The sequence below is a fragment of the Saccostrea cucullata genome, unplaced genomic scaffold (assembly GCF_032062105.1).
Source record: "Saccostrea cucullata isolate Sc308-1 unplaced genomic scaffold, CSIRO_AGI_Scuc_v1 ctg3745, whole genome shotgun sequence".
NCBI lineage: Eukaryota > Metazoa > Mollusca > Bivalvia > Ostreida > Ostreidae > Saccostrea > Saccostrea cuccullata.
Genome location: NW_026937943.1, coordinates 10,192 through 35,868, shown reverse-complemented (window position 1 = coordinate 35,868; position 25,677 = coordinate 10,192). Strand labels below are relative to the sequence as shown.

General features: G+C 35.0%; 2 protein-coding genes and 1 pseudogene across 3 annotated transcripts; 2 read left to right on the top strand and 1 right to left on the bottom strand.

Moving 5' to 3' along the window:
- The first annotated feature begins 237 nt into the window (after positions 1 to 237).
- On the top strand, positions 238 to 3,372 carry LOC134249102 (uncharacterized; annotated as a pseudogene).
- Positions 3,373 to 4,545: 1,173 nt separating this feature from the next.
- Positions 4,546 to 6,273, top strand: LOC134249103 (RIIa domain-containing protein 1-like). The gene is made up of 4 exons (XM_062731457.1): positions 4,546 to 4,697; positions 4,854 to 4,930; positions 5,932 to 5,978; positions 6,074 to 6,273. The coding sequence occupies exons 1-4, from the start codon at positions 4,581 to 4,583 to the stop codon at positions 6,169 to 6,171; spliced, it is 339 nt and encodes a 112-aa protein (XP_062587441.1). The 5' UTR covers positions 4,546 to 4,580; the 3' UTR covers positions 6,172 to 6,273.
- Positions 6,274 to 10,961: 4,688 nt separating this feature from the next.
- Positions 10,962 to 24,588, bottom strand: LOC134249100 (uncharacterized). Of its 2 annotated transcripts, none has more exons than XM_062731454.1 (8): positions 24,268 to 24,588; positions 21,291 to 21,570; positions 20,796 to 20,906; positions 16,929 to 17,110; positions 12,874 to 12,946; positions 12,365 to 12,602; positions 11,998 to 12,127; positions 10,962 to 11,851 (listed from the first exon to the last, which is right to left on the bottom strand). In XM_062731454.1, the coding sequence occupies exons 1-8, from the start codon at positions 24,385 to 24,387 to the stop codon at positions 11,714 to 11,716; spliced, it is 1,272 nt and encodes a 423-aa protein (XP_062587438.1). In that variant the 5' UTR covers positions 24,388 to 24,588; the 3' UTR covers positions 10,962 to 11,713. The 2 variants fall into 2 exon arrangements, with proteins under 2 accessions (XP_062587438.1, XP_062587439.1); XM_062731455.1 differs by lacking the exon at positions 24,268 to 24,588 and adding an exon at positions 22,940 to 23,083.
- Between the last annotated feature and the right edge of the window lie 1,089 nt (positions 24,589 to 25,677).

Below are 25,677 nucleotides of genomic sequence, written 5' to 3'. Positions count from 1 at the left end.
AGTGGACCTCTTCAACTCCAGAGAAGAACCCAATAAAGTATAAACTACGTTGCGTATGACCTTAAAGAAAAATGTAGTAAAAAACTCTATACTCGGTAAACAACAACACCCCCCTTTCCCTTGGTTATACGCGTCTAGACTGAACGTTCTGTTCATTTATTTTTTAAAATCATACCTGTGGTGTATTGAATAAGAATTAATTGAAAGAAGGCATAGAAAAAAGCTTTTGTCCAGGAAATGGGGAGGGGGAGAGATCCTGTTCACAACAACCCGTGGTAAATTAACAGTTTAGTGTTTGCTGTTTATCATCTTTGATCTTGCAAGTGAATTTGATTTTTAAAAAATCCTTCAAATGGCAATCCTTTCCAATAAAATCTTACGACTAATTATTAAAAAAAAATGGGGTCAAAGGCTGGTAAAGGTCTCGAAGGTCTCGAAGGGTGTAACTGATGTCACTAATGTACACTATAAAAACTTCGAGTTAATGCCTACCGTCTCAAATAGGTTCTGCCAGCAAGTCACATGTCACACCTCCTGTTGGTGACCCTGAAAATGCTTAGGTAGCTGAGTGACAGTGGTAAAAAGGCGAGTCTTTGGCGCCTTTAAATAACTGAAACCTGTGACTAGGGGAAGGAAAATCCCAAAGGAAAACCACCGGCCCTCCGGGTCAAGGGCGTTGTGTGTAGGGTTAGCACCCCCGCCATGTAAAACAACAACCGCTACAGAAACGCAAACAAGATTTAGTCGAGACTGCTCAAATTCTGGAAGAGAAGGTTTTCCAAAAGGAAGACGAAGGACGACATGTGGTGAAAGCCAGAGACAGAAGGAAAATACAAAGCCGAAACCCCTTCTCGGACCCAGAATTATCAATCTAGGAACTTGGAGCGTAAGAACCATGTACGAAGCAGGGAAAAACGGCACAAATTGCAGCAGAGATGAGAAACTACAATCTTACACTGCTTGGCATAAGTGAGACAAGATGGATTCAATCAGGATAGTGCAGACTTCCTACAGGTGAATCACTCCTCTATTCCGGACATGAAGAAGAAAATTCACCGCATTCTCAAGGAGTGGCACTCATGATATCCAAAACAGCATGGGAAGCATAATAGGCTGGGAAGCACATGGCCCAAGGATCATAAAGGCATCTTTAAAAATTAAAACAAAACCTAAAGGATTAACACAAATATTATACAATGCTATGCTCCAACAAATGATACTGAGGAAGAAAAAAAGATGAGTTCTACAACAGACTTCAAAGCGTTGTTGACATCAGTAGAGAAAGAGATGTTACCATCATGATGGGAGACCTTAATGTAAATACTGGAAATGATAACACCGGATATGGCGAAGTCATGGGACAGCATGAACTGGGCCGAATGAATGAAAATGGTGAAAGATTAGCAAACTTATGTGCATGCAACAAACTAGTTATTGGTGGCACTTTATTCCAACACAAAAGAATCCACAAAGCCACCTGCGTATCACCAGACCAGATAATTGAAAATCAGATAGACCATATATGTATCAATAAAAAGTTAAGAAGATCTTTGTAGGATACCAGAGTCAAACGAGCAGCAGATGTAGCCTCAGCATCACCATCTACTGACAGGCAGCATCAAACTAAAGCTCAAGAAAATGAAAACAGAAGGAAACTCTCAGAGAATCAGATATAACGCCAGGTTTCTCTAAGATACTCAAATCTTACAGGAGTACAAGATTGCGGTGAATAACAAATACCAAGCCCTACAGGAAATAGGTGAACTAACAACAGTTGAAGATCATTGGAAAGGAATAAAAAAAAACCATCACAATAATAAAAGCTGCCATGAAATACTTGGAGTGAAAAAGTATCATCATAAAAAATGGACCACAAATGACACATTTAAGAAAGTACAGAAGAGGAAGGATAAGAGGGCTGTGGTCAATTCAAGCAGAACAAGAGCTGAAACAGCAAAAGCAAAAAGAGTACGCAGAGGCCAACAAGTGAAAAAAACAAAGTATTAAAGCTGACAAAAGAATACAAGAGAGGTAATAAAAGATTAAAAAAAAAAGCTGACAAAAGAAGGTACATCGAGGAACTAGCAACAGAAGTAGAACAAAATGCAAAAGCAGGAAACATGAAAGAGCTGTATCACATCACAAAGAATCTAGCTGGGAAGCGAAGTAACAAGAAAGGTCATTGAAAGACAAAATAGGGAAACAACAAGGGGAAAAAGAAGGAGATGGAAAGAACATTTTGAAGAACTTTTGAGTAGGCCAGTTCCACCTAACCCTCCTAACATTACACCAACAGACGAAGAACTAGACATAGACTGGGGATCTCCTACTAAGGAGGAAATCAAAATAGCCCTTAAACAGATGAGGAATGACAAGTCAGCAGGGCCTGATAATATTCCGGCCGAGGCACTCAAAGCTGATTTTGACAACTCAGCCAATATACTCCACCCACTTTTTCTGAAAATATGGGAGGCAGAAACAATCCCAGAAGAATGGAAATAAGGATATCTCATCAAGCTTCCAAAAAAGGAGACTTCAGCGATTGTGCTAACTGTAGGGGAATAACACTTTTGGATGTTCCAGGGAAGGTATTTAACAGGATCATACTGAACAGAATGAAAGAAGAAGTGGATGATAAGTTATGTGACCAGCAAACTGGATTTCGTAAAAACAGATTTTGTACGGACCAGATAGCAACGTTGCGCATTATCATCTAGCAATGTGCTGAATGGAACTCCTCCCTCTATGTAGGCTTCATAGATTACGAGAAAGCCTTTGACAGTGTTGACAGGGAGACAATATGAAAACTTCTGCGACATTATGGAGTTCCTTTTAAACTGGTAAATATCATCCGCAACACTTATGAACACATGACATGCATTGTCATACATGGAGGACAACTGACGGAACCATTCGAAGTAAAAACAGGAGTCTGTCAGGGATGATTTTTGTCATCCCTTCTGTTTCTTCTTGCAATAGACAATAGATGAAATGGATTACAGTGGACGCCATGGTCACAGCTAGACGACCTAGACTTTGCGGATGACCTGGCACTCCTATCACATACCCACGCACAAATGCAGGAGAAAAATTACAATAGTGGCAGAATTATCAGCACGGATAGTACTCAACATCAATATCGCAAAAACAAAGATCTTGAGAGCAAACACACCATCACATGCTCCATTAAATATAGAAGGTCATGAAATAGAGGAATTAGAATATTTCACCTACCTTGGCAGTATAGTGGACCAACAAGGAGGAACAGAAGCTGACATAAAAGCAAGAATAGGAAAGGCAAGAGTAGGATTCCTGCAACTTGGAAACATCTGGAAGACCAAGGGACTAACAACACGCACCAAAGTACTTTAGGATTTTCAACACCTATAGAAGCAGAAATAATGCAGAGAAAGTGGAGGTGGATAGGGCTTACTCTACGCAAGCCACATAAGAACATCACAATGCAAGCCCTATCCTGGAACCCCCAAGGAAAACGTAAGAGAGGGGGGAGGGGGCTAAAGAACACTTGGCGGAGAAATTGGGGGATAGACGTCAAAAGAATGGGGGAGAATTACTGCATGGAAGAAGGTATAGAAAGCATTGCTCGAGATACATGAGATAGAGAGCCTGGAGGGATGTTGTAAGCGGCATATTCCCCAAAAGGGGTAGCAGGCATAAGTAAGTAAGTAATTATAAAATAAAAACTCATTTGACTAACTCTGACTTTGTAACTTTTATTTTTTTTATAAGATGTTTTAACCCCCCCCCCCCCCTTCCAGTCCTTGTAATTGAAACATTGATTTTATAGGTATTATTTTTTATTCCGTCGATGAATTTGAATTCAAGTTAAACACAGAATAAAACAAGATGTGTTTGTGAAACACTATGCGCCCGGCGACAAAAAGTTCAAAAAAGCTATTTTTAGCATATAGATTACAGTCAAGGTCACAAGGTCATTGACCTTGGTATCGTTTGAAAGCACTTAATTAGTGAAGTCTACATACTAAATATAAAGTCTCGACCTCAAATGGTTTAAAAGTTATAGCGAAAGATCGAAAAATCTATTTTTAGCATATAGGTCACAGTTAAGGTCACAAGGTCATTGTCCTTGGTGTCAGTTAAAAGTGTTTAACTAGTGGAGTATGCATTACAAATATGAAGTCTCTATCTCTCATGGTTCAAAAGTTATGGCGAAAGTTCGAAAAAGCTATTTTTAGAATAAAGGTCACAGTCAAGGTGAAAAGGTCAGTGACCTTGGTGTCAGATGAAAGTGCTTAATTAGTGGAGTATGCATACCAAATATGTAGTCTCTATCTCTCACGGTTCAAAAGTTATGGCGAAGGTTAAAGTTGACAACAGACAGACAAACAGATAAACAGACAAACAGACAGACAGGACAAAACAATATGCGCCCCGAAAAAATTCGGGCGCATAACAATCGAACAACAAGAAACATCATTAATTTTACATTATTTGGAACTTTGATCCACCACCAAATCTTACCTCTACCAGAGGGCGCGCTTAACACATAAAAGAAGGAAAGACAACTCGCAGCATATCCTGTTTATTTTTCCTTAGCGATGGCGGACAAACCACAACACAGACCTCCTCATGGTATGGAGCCATACGATCTTGGAGGGGAAAATAATCTAGGTGCTCTAAGTCAGGAACAACAAGAGAAACTCAATAAATTCAAGGTAATGCACACATAATCCATAAATGTTTATCAATAAGTAAACTTGCCATATTTATATTCAGTCCGAAAATCCTCAGTTAAAATATTAATTATTTAATGACTTGTTATGTTTGTTAGTTAGAGAATAAACAAGTTTGAATGTTCCTTAAATTGAAAGGTCAAGACACGAATGGAAAATGAGAAATATCTAAGAGATCACCCTGAAGTTGAATGCCTCATAGCAGGTTTTCTTGGGTAAGTTATTCTGTACATTTGTTTCTGGTTACCCCTTCCCTAGCCTTTAGGCTTTATCCTATTCGGTCAACGGATACAGAAATTTCCTCTTAGCAAGTGTTATGGCTAATGAATTTTGAGAAGGATAGCTTCGTTAACTGGCATTTTTAAACATATTGAGAACCTGTGACATTTTCTTGAAAGTGTATTAACCACAGAAACTGAAAAAATATATTCTGAAGCATTTCGAAATCACTTGGCCTCTTCTTTCTACCAAGAAAAGATATTCATTTTTTTTTTTTTTTACTTGACAGAAAAAAGCAAGAAAGGACTGGCATAATTACGCAAAGTTTACATAAATAAATGCATTACTTTAATGAATAAAGGAGTAACTTTTGCTAATAAATAGAAAACTTTTGTATATAAGCATGTAACCTTTGCATTATAAGGCAAACCATTTGCTGTAAACCAAGATACTGCATAAGTTTCGATTTTATCTTGATTTTTTGATCCTGTTTATTTATGACAATGAAAAACAAACTGGCATTTTGAATTTGGACCATCACAAGCTGCAATTTTAAAGTTTTTTCTTACCATCCAATGTCTTTTTCCTCTTCCTAAATCTTTTAACCATCACATTTTGTCTTATTTAACACTGCAAACAATTGTAAGTTGAAAGTTTAAGTCTCTGCGAATTTTTTTCAAAGTGAAACTCAATAAATAATGAATTTTGGGAAAAAGATCACCCCTTTTTTGTCAGTATTTATACAATCTCTATAGAATTTGAAATAAAATTGAATTTTCAGAAAATTGACAAAATGAGATAAATTTATTAATTAAAAGTGAAATTTTGTGTACAAAATTTATGCATTATGTTAAGATTAGCTTAAGCCCAAAACACAGTAGAAAATAAGGTTAATAAAGATGGGAGAAGTGATTCAAACTGCTAAGTACTGTCAAATACCAGAACAGTAGTAAAAGGAGCTGGTAAAATTTTGAGTTCCTTTTTTCTTCTCTTTCAGTGATGTCCTCAGTCAGCGACCAGAACACATCAAAGATTTTGCAGCAGGTAAAGAAATCTGTTGAGGAAAATTAATTTTAAATTTTTTTTGTATATTTTATAAAAGCCTTTAAAACTGGTGATTGATAATATGTTTTTTCCAGATTATTTTACCAACCCTGAACTTCCTGAACAGCTCCAACAGCAGTTACAGCTCAGACAAACTCGTATCAAACAGAACCGTGTTCTCCAGAAAATCTAACTCTCCTGGCTGTACATTTGTATATATATTGTGTGTACATATTATTTACTGTTTTTTACCATGTTTATAAGTTTTGTCTCAATTAAAATGTTAGAATCTCTTTATACTTTAATATTTCAATGCATAATGATATCTTACATGTACCTTCACCCATCCTACATGTATTGACTGAAAAGGGCCCAACTCAAAACTTTTTTTTAAACTTTCAAGAAACAACTTTTTTTATTGTAATATTCCAAATTTGTTCTCATGCTGTCAACAAATGTGTTAAGTTTTGAATTTTATTTTAACCTTCATTTCAATAAATTTTGAAAATTTAGCATTGAAATTGAAGTATACCTACTACTTACCACTCTTTTATGCTGAGTTGGGAGAAGGCATAGAAACTTTTTTTTTTTTTAAAGTTGGATTCATTTTCTTGACCCTCTCCAAATTATGATCGTATGAGGAATTCAGGCCCCAAGAACATAAAGCACTTTAAACTTCTAGTCAAAAGAATGGAGGCGTTCAAGGCGCAGACAATCCCCCACTCTGAAAAAAGACATTTCTCAATTCTAAAAGTAATATTTTTTCAAAATTTTATGGTTTATATCATCTTTTACATATAAAATTCTGTATTTCATTGTTTTAATAATTTATTAATAATTTATTTTTTACTCATGTTTTTAAGACATTTGAAAACAAAAAAAAAAAAGAAAAAGCTTCATGTATGATTCGAATTCTCTCCATAGCGCAGGTTTGGTCCAAGACCAACCGCTTTAACCACTATGCTACGAAGTACATGTATTATTGACGTCTTTCAGTGTGATTTAAATGAACGGGTTTGTTGAAGCGTAAATTTTTTCAGAAAAGTTCGATTTTCACATAGAATGGGTTCAGATTCCATTTTTTTGACAAATGAAATAGATTTCACATTTACATTTCCATCATTTAAGCATTCACAAAGAATGGAGACTTGACCCATTCATGTTCAAAATTCTTTTTTTATAGCTCTATTAAACCCATTTTCCACTAAATATGCTTAACTGTCAACTTTGAAATAAAGATTATCAAATGATAAGTCGTTTTGTTAAATAAAATAATAAAATGTTTTGGAGATGACATTACTGAGAACATGATTTTAGAAAAATATAACTTTTTTGTGAATTTTGAAAATTGAGAAACATTTTGTCTCAGAGCGGGGGATTGTACACGCCTTATACGCCCTCTTTCTTTTTGTACATTGTCTTCGGGTTCATCATTAAATCATTTTAAAACGTTTTTTTTCTAATAATGTTTATTATACCCCCCGCAAACGAAGTTTGGGGGGGTATATAGGAATCACCTTGTCTGTCTGTCCGTCTGTCTGTGCAATCGTGTCCGGTCCATATCTTTCTTACAGAGGGACATTAGATGTCTAAGGGTGTGTCATGTTTTGGGATTGACACTGTTTCTTCGTGTCCGGTCCAGAATAAACTTGGTAGGTTCTCATTTCACACAAAGATTGCTCAAATGTGTCAACCTTGGGTTTTTTGAAGAAAAATTTCGTAAATTTTTTTTCAGAATGAAGTTCATGACCTTTTATTTGGGGAAGTTCAAGGTCACTGGAAGAAAAATGTGTCCGGTCTTTATCTTTCTTATGGATAAACTTGGTAGGTTCTCATTTCACACAAAGATTGACCCAAGGATGTCATGATTGAGATTTTTGGGAACTTCACATTTTTCATAATTCGTGTTTGGTCCATATCTTTCTTATGGATAAACTTGGTAGGTTCTCATTTCACACAAAGATTTCCATGATTTTTTGGGAAGCATTGGAATTTGAAAGTAAAATTCATAATTTTTGTCAGGTCCATATCTTTCTTATGGATAAACTTGGTAGGTTCTCATTTCACATAAAGAATGAGGTCATTTGGGGAAGTTCAAGGTCACTTGATATCCCATTTCACACAAAGATTGCCCATGACCCAAGGGTGTGTCGTGATGTATGGGGAACTCAAACTGGAAGAAAAATTTCATAATTCATGTTTTTTTTATTGGTTTACTTCTGAAAAACCCAGCGGGGGGTATTTTGTCCCGTTTGGACAGTTCTAGTTTAAATTTCCAAGTGTCAGTAATACAACAATAATTAATTCTTTTTATGAATGACTGAATTGTTGATTTGAGAATCTATAGACTGTTTTATGATCCAAGTTACTCTCTACCATTGCTTTGTACTATTATCTCAATCACTGGGATAAGTACGAGAAGGGAACGTTTTTAATTCATTATTTTTGAACGCCTGCACTAATGTTTGTCCATTATGATAGATATTTACTAAAAAGATCAAGAACAAATGTTTGAATTGAAATAACCCTTGAAATATTTTTTGTTAAATGCATGCCGAACGACCACTCTTCTAGCTATAGGGAGACAAGTTTACACAATGCGGAACAACAGTTGAAGTAGCAGTTTTCTCTCTTTGTATTGTGCTATCAGGTACTACATGCATAAATTCTCAAACCATAGGATAATTGCATAATACATGTAATATCTTAAATTGAAGTTGTACCCCCAATGAGTGATTTAGAGTAAGCAATCTATTTTAAAGCCTTTGAAAAGTTGCTTATGTGTAAAGTTTACAGACGGGAGAACAAGAAAAATACGACAAATATTATAAAAAAAGTAATTAACTGTGTCGTGTTGTGTGTAAGCCCATCTCAGCAAACGAGCAAAAGTGGTTATCATTCAACTTGAAGTACCTAATAACATCGTAGTTTTAAAAGGGATTCAAAGCCAAACATTTTCTCTTAATGGCACTTCTGCTATAGCTGCAGAACTGCAGCTCTCCGAAAAAAATATTGACAGACCAGTCACCCATCCGAATTTTTCTTTCAGACCAGGGAGCTACAGATCTGCAGCTTTCTCTACTACACTACCAGCAATGACAGATTTAACGTGTATATATGTGAGTGTAATGGTGGGTGTGTATGTGGGGGGTCTTATAGACTCTATCCAAGCCCCGAATAGAGACACCTTGTATAAAATTTTCAGATAGAGTAAATCTTTTTGATACCCGAGCATTCGTCAGTATATAAGCAACAATTTTTCGAGAAATGATATCCGAAAACATGTACAAATGCTTAGTCGACATTGCAACTCACCAATCCTTCAAGCTCGAAAAAGATTATACATAGGCGTCGGAACCGGGGAGGGGGGGGGCTAGGGGGGGGGCTTAGCCCCTCCACTTTTTTTCCAAATATAGATTTAGTATAGACATTAAACATTGTTTCGTAGGTTTAGCCCCCCCCCCCACTTTCCACGGACACGACACAGCATAGGTTAAGAATGGGGAAAGTGGTGGTGTTTTGGAAAAAAATTTTGGTACTGAAGATCGAACTTACCCCCCCCCCCCCCCCCCCCCCCGCACGAAATAGGATTTTCGTGTTTGGGAAATGGACATTCCCCCCTCCCCCCCCCCTTTTTTTTTTTTTTTTTGCTTGTCAGGTTTTTTTGTGTGGAAGGTATAAAGGTATAAACATTTTTTTTACACTTAGCCCCCCCCCCCTTTCAATTTGCTTCCGACGCCAATGTTATAGAAAACGAAATAACTTTATAAGCATTTATTTATTTGCTAAAAACATTTATAACAAAGTTTTCATTTTAGCTATCCCCATTCTTTACAACCAACTCTCCAATACAACTTTTCTTTCATATCTCTATTAAAATTTAAAGTGAAAAAATTACAAAATTGAAATTTAACAAACTATCCATTTCTATTTTTTCTGAATAACGATTTCGCAATGGCGGATTTAGAGGGGACAGGAGCCCCCCCCCCTTTTGAGCCCAAAATATACATGTACATATAAGATTTAATAAATCATTTTTTTGGTGCCACGGTGGCTGTGGGCCCTTACCCCGATCCTCCCCCTTCTTTCAAGATTCCTGGATCCACCAGTTTCGTGTGTTTGTGATTGCTTACGTTATCAACTTATCACTATATACCGGGGTATACAAAAAGGAATTTGTATTGATTACGTAAAATCAAATATAGTATGTTACCGGTCCCTGTGACTGTCTCCGTGCTTAGCTTTGAAAACTTGATTTATCAATAATGAAACTTGCATCTATTAAACCAAATCCCTATTACATACAATGCCCCCTTCGAAGAGGGTAGGGCATATTGCTTTGCTGCTGTCTGTCTGTCTTTCTGTTCACTTTCTTTGCAGAGGTTGCACATTGTGAAATGAATGGTATTATCATATTTATCATAATAATATTATAAAACTAGTTCAGGCTGTTTTGGGTACGATATTTTCTATGCAGATTAAGTTGCACACACGTGCCTTTAGATCGCTTCGAAAAAAATTGAGGTGTGAAAAAATATCTTTTTTTTACACACACAATTTTTTAAGCGATCCAAAAGCCTGTGGACGCACATACTGAAGTAAAATTCAGTATACAGTTTATCATGAGAATATCTAAGTCAAGTTCTGTTTTGGGTGTGATCGAGCAATTTTGGACAGAGTTATGCCTCCTGGACTTAGAAAAACTATAGTTTTCGTTCATTTTCTTTGCAGAGGTTACACACACCGAAATGACATTTGGTATACGGATTTCCTAGGCCAAAATCTGTTTGGTGAGCGATCGAGCAATTTTGGACAGAGTAATGCCTCTCGAACTTCTCTTGTTTTAACAACTTATCATATATACACTTTTCTTTGATTAATCTATACTGTATATTTTACTGGATCAAAAATCACATCCACTGGTTGTCTCACTCCTCAACTCGACAACGCCATTGTACATAAAAGGAATAAACAATAACAAACTTATTGATAAATATATTCGTATTTTATTCATTTATCTTCGTATTTCGGGAAATAACAAAATACAGCTAACGTGATATCTACTGCGACACAAACCTAATTTACAAAAGTAATACTGATATAGGTAAAAGAGTCACGTGATAGTCGACTAATCACATGATCAAACCGAAAGCTTCTAACACCAGTGGGGTGATACAAAACATAAGTAAAATAATAATTTAATAAAAATATAACTTAAAAAACAAAGAGTTGGTGCGCATTTCTCAGATGCTATCTGTGTGGACGCTCATAAAACAAGTTTCCTTACATTTCTTCGTTTTGTTAATGATTGTGCATTAGATCTTTAAATAAAAAGAAGTAAAGGGGTGCATCAAGACAGACGATAAATATCACAGTGTATGTAACACAAGAAAAGCGAGTATTTCTATTCACTCAATAAAACACACACAAGGAGACTAGATTAAATAACATCAGCACCTCAGCCGGATGCGGAAATAAAAATAGCGACACTGTCACCAAGGAGACATGCTTCTCCTTAGATTTCGAAAGGAATGTCGGGAAATGGGGTTGTAGACATCACAGCAACATAGACACACTCAGTATGTTGGTAGTTGATCCAAGCATGACTTACGCATCAACAGCAGTTTCAGTCATAACTTTAACATGGTCAGATTGTACAAGTGCAAAAATTCGTTAAATTTGTTAAACTCTAACAATAATAAATAACTATAACTGTGATTAACGGCTAGCTAGATCTAGTATTCCTCCGAAGTCCCGTATCGGAGACCGTTCCTAACTTTTCTGTTGGCTAGATTCATCCTCTTTTTCGTGAGTCGTTCTGACACCCAGTCTGGATGAATGATAAAGTGACCACGTATCAAGGGTTGTGTTGTCTACAAAAAAACCGAATTAATAAGTGATTAAAAAGTTCATTTTATCTTCGTGGAACATACCATCAATACGCCATCATTTGTCATATGCAGGTTGAAAAATTATTTTTTAAAAAGGGAATAAGGATAAGTGGCTGCTTTCTACTCACCATAAACATACTATGTTCATGTACATACTCCTCAGACTTGGGGTAGCGTATGATGCGTCTCTGCATTGGGCGCATGTCCATACATGTGTTACTACGCTGTAACATTGGTAATTGTGGTAAGGTGTCACTTCTGCAATTGAAATCAGAAACGTTTTACATATATTCTGAAATTCACATTACTAATCACCTTTTATTTGTTAATTTTTTTTAAAATGTAAAATTAAGAGTATTTTGGCCAATGGTGTTACATTGATTCAGAGGATGTGATTAAAACGTGATGCAAAAATTCTTAAATGAAGCATCAATTACTTCCTTCATTGTCAAGAAGGATAGACCTTGTAAATGCATCAACAGCAATGGAACTTACGCTGACAGTCGTTTATCCATTTCTCTGACTCTTCTGTCATTTGAGGCATTCATGTCTTCGTACAATGGCATCCAAGACTGTGCATAGAACCCCCGGGGGTCGGGAACTGTTCTGTACTGGTTCTTGCGAGTACTTCCGAATGTGAATGTGGCCTGTCTCTGGGGCCTCAGGGCTTCCGGGGGGAGGGGAGGAGCTAGGGATCCGTACATTGCCATTATTCTAGCAGCTGTTTCTCTGTCTACAAAAATACAGTTCCTGCATTCAGTTAACGACTTTTTTGACCAGACATTATTTTAATGATAATATTTAAAGACAGTGATAAATGTATCTTTAGTAACAGGCTGTGATAATATCTTATACTTTCACGCTTTTTCTTTTCAGAGGCTTTCTGATTTATTACAATATGCAATAAAGCATACAGCTGATAAGAAGATTTAAACAAGATAACGTATCGGCTATTTTTTCCAGACTGAGTAAATGCCCGCCTGTGCTGTCTCTATACGACATACCGTAGTCGGTGGTGGCGTTCACCCACGAATGAAGTTCTGGAACAAACGTTAAAGGCGCTCCGCGTGCAGATTCCTGAAAATACAAGAATTTCAAACAATTACGACAACTCACCATAGTCTGCAGAGCCTGAAACAAAATAAGCCATTCCTTGCTACAGGATGAACGAGAATCGCGTAAGGCTTTCTCAATTTGAACATTGAAAATGAAATTAGTGTGAAATACTCCAGTATATTATTTGTACATGTTAAGATATATTTTCAAACACTCCCAAAAGAGTGGTTGATATTCGGTAATAGCTTCATGCATGCTGAGAAAAGAGCTTTTAAAATGACATTGGCAAAAAATTTATTACATAAAGATATCTTGTGTTCCCGTGATATTCCCTCAATGAAGGGTTAACGAGAAGTAATCATAAATGTGTTACTACTGACAGTCCCTTTTGTGTGGACTCTTCAATATTCTTCTCTGTCTGAGAAGCTGTTTGGAATTGCATTATGTTACATAATGGGCTTGTCAATTCTACCTTTTGTGATCGTTTTAAAGATTTGTTTATTACTCTTTTGACAACTTCAAGTTTGATTGCCGTTACATAATCTACAAAACTCCAAGCAACGTTTTCCCGATGCACAAACTTATCCACCGCCCTACTACGTCTTCTCTGATGTTGAACCTCAAGTACCAAGTGCAATATGTTTCTACACGCGATTACTTTTTGCTGGCAATAACTAAGTATTTTGCATTGTCATTGTCACAAACTATTGTTTCAGAGAGGTATTTAATCAGAAATTACATACCAGTTGATAAATAGTGTATTTATCCATCTTGTAATCCAATAAATTCAATTTAATGTTCGCTACAAGAAACGTTAACCAAAACTGAAACCCAATCTCAATGAGATTTGCCAATGCAGCTTATTTTCATATTGTTGTATTATTTCCTTTATTTATCAAACTTGTATGCTAGAGGGTAATCTTCGTTACCGTCGACAGATGTTAATACCTAATTACTGGTAATTATATCTGAGAAACTGAATATTTCTTCTATTGTAGTTATGGAAAAAATTACTGGAGAAAAAAAATGACACCAGTATAGAAAAAAAAATGGAGAAAACCACAAGAAAGACATGCAATCCCCTTGAAGTGCCTTTGTGTATTCCTATCTTTTCATCACATTTATAAAATAGCGCTGAAACGTGCACTTTAAAATCTGACCCAATTGTCTACGTAGATATATCGCAATGAGACAATCGTGAACTTTGGTGACCCGTATCGTGGAACATGGTCGACATGACAATGGTTCTTATTGTAGAATAGAATGCCTTTCAAACACATTCTAGCCATAATACCAATACACACCGTCACATTTAACTGTTATGTTAAAAAGCTAAAAAAAAACGCCCCACATTTAAATTTCAATCGGACAAGACGATGTCCTTAAATGGTCTTTTATTTTCTTTTAGTTTAATTCGTCATAAAACTTTACACAGTGACCTTACCCAGTTACCATTCAGAAATCTGCAAATATTTGATAATTTGTAGTAAATAGTACACTTCTGAGTCCCTATGCTCCTTTCTACGATTATTAATGAGGAATCCAAGACCAAAATACATAATAATGTAATTGCATATACCCGTTACTTTTCGGTATCAAACAGAAGATCTAAAGTTTCCAGGTTTGGTGTAGGGTGTAGGCAATGGCCTTCTCGTGTTAACTAATCTTACAAAACTTCGTTTTAAAGGGAAAAAGTTAAGTAAACACCATATAAAGAAAATTCATTAGAAAAAAGCAAAACTGAAGTTAGAGATTCATCTGCTTTAAGTGCTTTTATATATATATTTCCAAACCAAGTATATGTTCTAGACTTGCTGTTTGATCATCTTTGGATTTAGATCAATATCCACTTATTATGGCTTAGAGTAAGGCGATATGTTAGCTATAACATTCAGCACCTTGCCATAAATTAAAGTTTGATTTAATTAACATAATAAAAAGAGAGTCTTCAAGTCACCATTTAAAGCTTGCCAAGAACAAACAGGAGTGTTTAGCTGTGGTGTTTCTGTATGGCTGCTGCTTTTTGCTTGACCGCTGGTATGGTTTAAATTGGGAAATGCAACGCATTAAAAGGGTAAGTGCTTTCGACTATGTTTTACATTTTATGATAAATCGGTATAACTTTCCATCGAAAAAGCTGCGATTTATTAACAATAATTGACAGATATTCTTTATTAATACGTGTGGATTGCTGTGTTTATATTCTTAAAGCCAGGTTGTCATTCATTTCAACAATTCCAGATTATGAATAATGGCGATGTCATGTGTCTTTGTCTCAAATTTAAAAAATCACCCAAACAGTTGGGGGTAGTGTTGATCTTGAAGACATTTGGTCAATTTAAATGTAAGGCATCACTCTGTCAAACAATGAATTATGGGTTTGCAAATGACCTATCGTTAAGTATGGATTATCTTTCTACGCTTATGCAATATAACATAGTTTTGATGAAGTCTTTTCTCCCATCTGGTCTCGATTGGAACAATGAAACTAATTTACATATGACTTACTTCTCAAAGAATTCTGAAATAAGAATATAGGGAGGCAATTTCTTTAAATGCCAAATTAAACTGATCTGTAAGATACTCTATAAATAATATTTGTATTAAGTTATTCTGCCAAAATATTTTGAGGTAGAAAGATGAATGTTTACGATCAAACTGCGCCGTCTCTTCAAACCACAATTTTCTATTTATTTTAAAAGTGAATTCTTTCTGATCTTTTGTTGGGCACTTAAACACTGTAAGTGAAAAGATTATATACAAATAATCTTCAAGTGTTCTTTTCGTTGATTCTAATCATGTCCAATTTTTAAGGTTCTACTCTATTTGGTAAATGTGAAACAATGAAAAATGATTGTGTTTGGAGCCTCAGCGCGGAGACCAGAGCACCCCAGACCGCTCTCTATACAACCCTCTGTTTACCGGCATGTGGTAAGTTTTCTTTTTCAATAAACCGAAGAATCGATACTGTAAATATGGAAAGTTAAGAGGTTTGATAATTACTAATCAATTCCATATCTTAAAGTTGGTTTAACAGTTAGAGTACATGCATGTTTAAACATTTGCAAAATATGAAAACAAACATTTTCTTTGTTTCATTCAGGATTATTTCTTTCCTTTAAAAGTGCTCACACAATGCTGAATTATGCAGCTGAAAAGTATTAAAATATTTATTTATTTTTATATTGTTAACTGATACCCCTAAACATTCATATCAATTGAATTGATTAATACCATTTTTTTATGCTAAATTGTCTACGAGTTGACTTGAAAATCAATTTAAAACTTTTTTCGGTGTGCGACTACTTTTCTTTATTGCAAACGTGAATCGTATGATGTCAGCATCTTCCTTGGTAACTATTCAAATCTTCATTAATATTGATATCGTTTAACAATATGGCACAACGATGGAGCAATTGTTGGGCAAAGACTTCAGCACGCAACCACGCGAAATGCTAGATATCATTATCAAAGTACCATAATTAAATACCATATGTACTGTACGTACTAAAATAAAGTAAATTAAATAAATTTTCTCTGGACTCTTGTTATCCGTTACAGAAATCTACCAGGTCATTAATATTACATCGGACATCTCGAGGACTATGAACTATTAGAAAACCATGCGTAAAATCAAAGCTTCAGCTCCATTTCATAGTTTGAGTCCCTCTTATCAAGTTTAAAGATTGCTTATCCTATAAGCCGGATTAAGCCCTTCAAATCATTTTGATTTATTAAAGCTCACTACCTCCTCTCTTTTTAAGTAGTTTTCCCTGAAAAACCTATACTAGACATTGTATTTTCAGCAAGTCTTCGACTATTTCTGTGCATATATGTTCACTGAGAGTAAATTAACTTCAAGCCAAAATTTAACAAATAAATTCTCCGTCTGTATAAAGCATAAATATATTTCAATGATGTGTGCATGTCTGCAAGTCTGTCGAAAAAAAATCCTTAAAAACCGAATACACAAAATTCCACATCAAGAACCCCCATGACTTACCCGTTGCTGAGTTGGGTTAATGCTGCCTGTGTCCGCACCCTTTACGTCGGAGCTGTGGACGCCTAGCACTGTGTTGGGTCGTTTGGGTAGGTCTTTTTGTCCCTCTGGTTCTGGCCAGCAAATCCAATGAAGTTCCTGTGCTGGCGTCTTTGGTCTCTGCTCGACAACTGGCCCTCTCTCAACTGAAAATAGGCATATAATCGTAGTGGGGGACCAAATTGAAAATATACACCTTTCTATCGATACGTGTTATTAAGTCTTTTGTTCTAACGATCTAAAGAATACGGTCCGTCAATGGCGTTAGATGCCGGTACTGGTGGGCCGTTGATACACTGTTCGTTTTGGGTTACAACAAACTGATTTATTCACTTTTTTTTACTGGAGATTAAAAAAGGGGAGAATCGATATGGACGTATTTATAATTTATATAGTTTTGCCGCAAACGTCTGTGACCACAGTGCAAAAGCTTACGAAAAAATAATAAAAAGTATATGAAACATGGGTACTCCTGATTTTAATTCCACTTGAAACAATTTTTGTTGTAGAACACTGACAAAATGACAATGCCGCTTTAAAATGCTTGACACATACACTTAATGCTAAGAAGTTACACGCATATGATAAAATATTTATTCTACAGGTAGATCAACTTCAAAACACTTCTTAAGAAAAATACCATCTTTATATGTTTTCACACTCAATAAAGTTTCACCATTTTTTTTTTACAAGTTCTTGACCGAAATAACAACCAGTAAAATCTCATAGGAACATCTATATAGCAGAAAAATTGAGTCTTTTATAGCTTGCATGGCTGTTCTTTATTGGGATTAATATTTAATTTAACAAATTAGGAAAAAAGGTAGAAACAGGAGAATTTACAATATTGCCTTACCGACAAGTTCCCAGTAGCTCTAACGGACTCAGAATGAATCAAGATCGAACCTTGGTTACGATGTCTAGCGCAAGAGGTTGCAATACAGTTCAACATTTGTTTAATCTGGGGAATTATAGAATAAACTGATTACCCGCCTATGTATCGCTTGACCTGAAATGTCTACAAGCTTTTCGATTTTAACAATGAGTGATTAAATAACCGTACTGCATTAAAAGCTCTTGGTGGTTGTTTTTTCTGCATAGGTTTATGATAACGTTTTCATTTGGGCGCAGTATGTAAAGAAAAAGTATATGGCAAATCACAGAGAACGTGCTTTCAATAAAATGCTCTCTACTATTTAATACAAAAGTTTCACATCAACGTGAATAATAAATAGGCCTTGATAAAAAGTTTATTTGATAAGAGTGAAGTAAAAAGAGCACAAAAGCGTGTTCGAAAACACGGTGTTACTGCAGATAAAAATTCAATATAAATGGATTAGTCGTTCCAAACTGTTATTGGTGAGAAGGTGCATATAAGTATATCCAGTATATCGAAATAGATCCAACTAAAATCTTAGCTTACCATCATCTTCATCTGCAATGTGACAAAACAAACCTAGGTTATCTATTCAATATGTCACAAACCCAAACCAATTGAATCGTTGGTGGCTTAATACTAAAAATGGGTGTGGTTTAGCTTGATGAGACAAAAAAGAGTGCCACGTGTCAACGACTGTATCTATTCTTGCCATCTCCGGAGACTGTTTAGGGATGAAATTTACAAAATCACAAAAGATTCACAATTTTAAAATTACTTATATATGTTGGTTTATACCAACCAATAAATAATACAGATGGCCACAGGAGGTACTTTTAGATTCTTAAAGTAGAAATAATAACATTTAAAGGCAGATTATTTTCAACTATTGATAAATCAAAAGGAATAAATATAGTTTGAACGTAAAAAAGTGATCGTTTGGTTGGATGATTTTTGTTTTACATCCCTTGCGAGAATTGTTCACTCACTAGAGCTACGTCATCATATATACCGCGAAGAGCTTCAGATTTAGAAATTAATCCAGTACTTAAAAGGTCTTTGTAGTAAAGATTCTTTAGCGAACCAACAATTGCTACCAAAATATCTTGATGCAGCGCCGGGAACGAGGGTCGAACATAGAATCTACCGACCATGAAGTGAACGCCATATTACTAAACTAACACAACCGGTAAACATAAAGAATTTATAAACATTGATTGATTGATTATATATGTCGTTTAAAGTCCAAATTCGATGATTGTTCACCATTACATTTACAGACCCAGAGTGCATGTACCGTTTGAGACCCAGACCCAGAGTGCATGTACCGTACGCCGGTGAAGGGCTTCAGATTGAGATTTGTACTCGACACTCAAGATCTTTGAGCAGTGATGGTTCTTTATCGTGCCAACGCCTACCGTGACATGCTTTTCATGTCTCATTCGAAAGAATCACAAGAATTAGAAAGAATCGAAAGAAAGCACTTCTAGTGCCGAACACTTGTCGAAAAACGTTGTTTTGTTTAAGGCGGCGCTGGGAATGAGAATCGAACCTAGTACCTCGAACCGATCACGAAGCGAACTCCTTACCACTAGAGATTACCGCGATCGATGAACATAAGAAGTATAGAGAAAATCATATAGATTTATATTATTCATATCCAAGAGTAAAGTTTATCTACTTAGAACACGAACTATGTATAATTTACAGGGATTAATCAATTTCAGTTTAATAGTTTTAAGTTATTCCTAATCTCTTTAAGTTTTCTGGATTATCCCATACAAAATAACGCACAGCATTATATAAAATTATTTAGAGTAATTTGACAGTAATGAAATGGAGAAATATATCAATATACAGGCATCCTGATTAACTAAATCCAGACTCTTACCGGTAGGATAAAATGTAGCCGGGGACGGGTTCCGGAGGATGGGTTTACGGTTTGATTTAGGTGGTATATGGACTGTGGTTACCTTCATCGTCACTGGTCATTTATCCAAACATGCACAGACGGCATTAATTCCAGACTAGCGTACCTTCAAAGTCCATATAGCCATGCGGTAATAACTTTAACACTTTCTGTCTAATTTTAGAGAGGTCGAATTTAAAAATTAATGAAGTTATCCCTAGTCGACACTGGCCTTGATTTGGTATTGTGAATGCCTAAGTATACGTAATCCTTGGATTTGCAACTTTTAAGACCTCTCTCCTCGCCTCCTTATCAACAGGTGCCTGTTTCGGTACCCGAGGATAATTCACTTAAAAAATATCACCCCAAAGAAGGTTTAAAACATAAATTGTTACAGTTGATTCACGACGGAAAAACGTTGGGCTTTTACCAGCAATTGTGTGATAAATTATGAACAAATTCAAACGTCTTTATCATAAAAGCTACTTCAATGCCAGAAAATCCATTGATTTTATTGAAAAAGATCTAGATTAAATAGAGGATAAACCTTGTTGACAAAGTGAATTTTACTTTTCATTGTCCTTTTAAACCGAAACGATCTTAATAAAAAATTAAATTCTTTCTCCTCTTTTCAAAGTAAAAAAATAAGCCCTTACATTATGCATATTTTAGTAATCATCTATTTTTTCTACACTACATGTCAATATTTAAAAACCCAGACATGTCAAATTCTGCAGCGCCAACTTGCTGAGTTTCAATTAAGTTTTTAGTTCATTGCAGGTAGTCTTTACAGGAAGAATAGTTTTGTTGTCTATATAATGGAGTGTAAACTTATTTTATTTGTTGTGTATATGTCCTAAATACAATAAAATCTTGAAAATATTGAAATATCAAAATGCTATAGGGTGGTTGTTTGAAAAAAGTTTTTACAATCTTGATAACACGACATTAATTAATAGTAGTATGTCTCTAGATCTTTTCCAGAAGGTTTGTCCAATTTTAATTAATTAAATCTGGATCCGCCACCTTGGTTTTCAATACTCACCTTCTTCTTCCTTCTTTTCCTCTGCCTTTTCTTCTTCTTTTCCCTCCTCTTCTTCTTTTTTAGCCATTGCTTGCTCGTACAACTCTATCAGGTATTGTTTCGAGATCTCTTCTGTTGAAAAGGAAAACAAAATTGCGCAGTTGCATCATTTGATGTAATGTCAACCGTTTTGAATTACTTTGATTTTCTCTGTTTATTTGCAAATATAACCTATATATAAACTACAAATATATTTTCACAAACTACAAATATAACCTATATATAAACTACAAATATAATCTATTTCAATTTTTTTTCTTCGTGTAAAATTAATAACTGCTTCTTTTTGTAAGTCATTTTCTACTATTCAATATGTTGCAAAACATGGTCCAAAAGAATTATTTCAATAGCCGTATTACTGTATTTGTACTCTCTTGAAATAGGTTGCACCAACCATATATTTTTTTTTAAGTTCAATAAACTTTATTCGCTGAAACATTACAAGTATGTTCTTACTGTTGTTCAAAATGATCTTCTCCCCCGATATCTGTAGGTCTGTGGGTGGGGCCGGTGTGTGTACGCGGCTGGGGTAAGGGGAAGGGTAAGGACTGACATAATTTTCCATAAATGTCCCCTGGTAAGGACCAATTTCTTCATTTAACATGTTACTGAAGCTGTCGATGAATGGACTAGCTTCGTCACTGGCACGTGATCGTTCCTCCAAATTCTTCTGTGCCTTTTTTATATACCAAGAGTTTGTACCTGCTGTTTTTGGTCTTCTGGAGTCCAGAAAGTCCTAATGAATTTTGGGGGAAAATTGTGAATTGGTATCATTGCAGATGTTAAAATATTCGATACTTGAATATTTTCTTCCTACTGCAAATTTCACCCATAATGAGGATAGTTTTAAACATTCTATTTTTTCTCTCTCTGTTGCTCAGTACTCTGATCAGCTTCTATTTAAAAAGGTATGCATGTATGTCGTTTGAATGAAACTTTGTAGAAAATGAAAAAAAAAAACAGAAAAGAAACATTCTTTAATAACAAAAATTTGTTTTTACTGAAACAGTTACAGGAAATGAGTTTTACAAGGCTCTTGGAGGTATTTAATGGTGTGTAGGAAACTGGATCCTTGAATCTAATGAACTACTTGTTGTAATCTATTTACACAAATAGTACTCTAAAAAGTTATTATATGCACATTATCACTTTTCATTTTCAGTAAACATTGAAAAATTAAGGTTTAAAATAAGAATCCGTTTTGAAATATGTTTTTCTTTAAAATGCTAGTGGTTAAAAGACATTTTTATAAATGTTCTTTAAAGCTTTCATACAATTTCATTGGCTAAACTTTAAACATCTTGCTTTATAAAACGGGGTGTAATAAACGTTGACACAATGCGCAGAATGAAATTTCCGGTTAATCCCTTTCCATAAATTATATTGACTTTCTTTTCTTCTCAAATATCCCCATATCGTTATCAAATCGTCGATTTATGAGCGATATTGTATAATCTAAAAAAAACTATTTTACCTCACATCAGGATATATTAATAATTAAATTTTGATTAAATTATTTTAGAACTTGCCAATATTGACGTAAAAACTGGATTGTAAATTCAAATATCATAAATATGAAATAAGACTTCTCTAAATTACATGTAATAACCGTAGAAATGATTTTAACTATAATCATTATTCTCTCGCAACGGATTTACACCATTGTGTGTGTGTGTTTGTTTGTTTGTGGGTTATGTACTGTGCGAAACGGAAATGACGTATTTGCATCGGGATCGATGTCGAATACTGTCTTGATTTATAGATAGAATTATGCTCTTTGCGAGGGGATGCTTCGCTTTGCGGTACCCTTGTTAAATTGTGTATTTGTGGCTTACATTTGTATATGTACATATTTTTGTAAGTTGTCCTGGATTACATGTAAAGATATAGTTTACTCTGGCTCTTTAGAAAGCGAATAATCAGACAGAGAGTGATCGAGGTGATCTCTCGATAGATTATATTGAAATCCGATTAAGATTCCTTACAACTGTTGACTGAGAACTACGGTTTACAAAACAAATGTTCAAAAAGTTAAATGACCAATTCAAATATCCAAAGGCGAAGCGCGTCATCACAACAAAAGAGTATAGACAATGCCAATTTACCGTCATTTCACAGATATGATGGTTCCAAACACAATTTCCACGTATTATCCTTCCCCTTTGTTTGACTATTTATTATTAGTTGAAATTGCTTTCAAGTGACTAGGTTGGTGATTAGACATTGTCACGATAGCTAGTAAAAAGCTTCTGGACTGTTATTTTTTAACCATGATATCATCAGTATGCGGCTTACTAATAAACGACTTAACAAACTCATATTCCCATTTTCAGCTTAACAATTATCTAAGGTATGAAAATGCAACATTTATGCAAGCAACATGCAAAAATGGGTGTTTTCCAATAGATAAAGTTTGTATAAATAAAAAAAATCTCGACATAATCCGATAGAGCAATAGGAATCAATATTAAATGTATGGAAAAGTAAATATCCACCCGGTCCGTAATTTGTTTTAAAAATTGCTTGAAAACTAAGTGACAGTTTGATAAAAAATAATTAAAGTTTTATCTTTGAAGAAGAACCCTGTACATGATAATCAATATGAAGAGATTGTAAAGTACTTGGGATTAATGTAACAATAAACTTATTGAGTGTTGAAGGCGTGTGTCGCATAAGAACTTCCAAATACCCCAAGTACCTACGTAATCCTCTGCTTGCAAAATATTGATAACACATGATCAGCCAATTGTGTACAGTTCACCTTAGAGAGAGAGAGAGAGCCAGAGAGAGAGAAGAATTCTCCAACTTTCAGTTATTCTGAGTATCACTTCTTATATTCATAATTTCATATTGATGCATTCAAATTAAATGAAATTGATTTTATGGTCACCGCATCAAATTAAAAGATCTATTGATTTTTGACATACATTTTCGTAAATGAAAGCTCTACGTAATAATAAAGAATGTTCAGATTTAAAATTACCATACTCCAACATGAATACCTATTTAAACAGGAGAAACTATTTAGTAAAAGTTGAATTTCAATTTTAAAACGAGATATGGCTCTATAAACCTTATGTACAAAAAGCTTTTCACAATACTTATTGATGATCTTTGGGAATGTTAATGGAAATTTTCGTTTATCATACTAGTACAACTGTATTCGTTTAAATTTCAATGTCGATGATATTATGAAGTATGTAAGTGAAGATCTTAAGCATGGCACTCTTAAATGTTTATATAAACATGTCTATATGAGATCGAAATTTAAAAAGAAAAATAATCGTATTAGGTGAAACCTATTATTTTAAAAGTGAAAATATGAGGGATGGTTATTTAAACTTTTGAAGCAAATTTTTGAGATTATAAGTTGTTTACACGTTCCAGTTTCTCTTCAGTCTCTGTAACTATGATTATAGTTTAGTAATCTGACCTTTTTGGGATGATGATTGCTGTGCCGCCATGCCTCTGTTGGTGTACTCTTGGTTTTGCTTCTTGACCGTTTTTTGTTGAAATCTTCCATATACTGGGTATTCCACATCTTCTCCGGCATGACTTTAATATAAATCTGTCTAAGGAATAGCCAGCAAAGGAACTGAAAACTTCCCGGGAAACAGTCGACACTGCTGAAAAACGGAAACTTTGTCTAGACGAGATTGCCAATTCCAGAAAAAGAGAGGGAAACCTTAGATACGTTTTCACTTATATTTTCAAATTTCCTGTGTAAATACACTAATGTACAAAAGATTTTTAAACTGTCCGCGGAATGATTTCTAACGAGTACAAAACTTTTAAATACCTAACACCCAACCGACTGTTGGAGACTGGCTTGACAGTCAATAGAATCGATTCACCACGACTGGCCGATTTTGTACACACTTTCTCTCCTTTATTGTACAGGGAAACCTTGTCTCGTCATAGTTCTTATTGTCAATGTCAAATTGATTTTTTTACCCTTTAATAGAATACCCGGTTTTCCCAAACCCTTTGTAGATGCAATTTGGTAGATTCAGTTGTCTCCCAGAAAGTGGACGGTTTTCATTATAAATTGTTCAGCGATTAACCAAAGCAAAACGCTTTAACTTTAATGGTGAAGTAAGCTCTATGATCAAAGAAATGCAAACATTATAATGTAAAGTAATGTGTCATTTTATGTTTTGACATAATTAAATCTAAATAATTTATTTTTTTTAATGTTAATTAAGACATACATGTTTACTGCAATTTTTCATTTAATCTCATGAAAGAAAATTTCCGAGTCATTGACTCTATTTAAATTTTTTCCTGAGCGGAGAAAAATGCAGCGGACCAGACCAGGATTCAAACCCGGGCCCCCTGAAGCTCCAGTCAGGTGCTCTGTACCAACTGAGCTAGATGGCCACCCGGGATCAAACCCGTCTGACCGCAACAAATGAATTCATATATACATGTATATATTGTCATGCGATGATGATACATTTTATTTCAGTATTGTTTGTTATCCCTTCGCAGTGGAGGGGCTATAGTCCAATCGTGTGTGTGTGAGGGAGGATGTGAGGGTGTGTGTGTGTGTGTGTTTGTTTGTAGGGTTATGTCCAGTGCGAAACGGGAGTGACATAATTTGATCGATATATAGAATGCTGCCTTGATTTTTTTTAGATACCCGGTATGTTCTTTGCAAGGGGTTGCTCGGCTTTGCGGTGTCCTTGTTATGTAAATTATCACTACAGCGTAGTCAGTTTTTCCCCTCAGTGAGGCAAATTTTCACAGTCATAATATGTTGTGTGGTTTTTTAAATAATTTATTTCTGATTTATTTATTATCTTGTAAAGCATTAAGATAAATATGATTCTGATTTTTATCT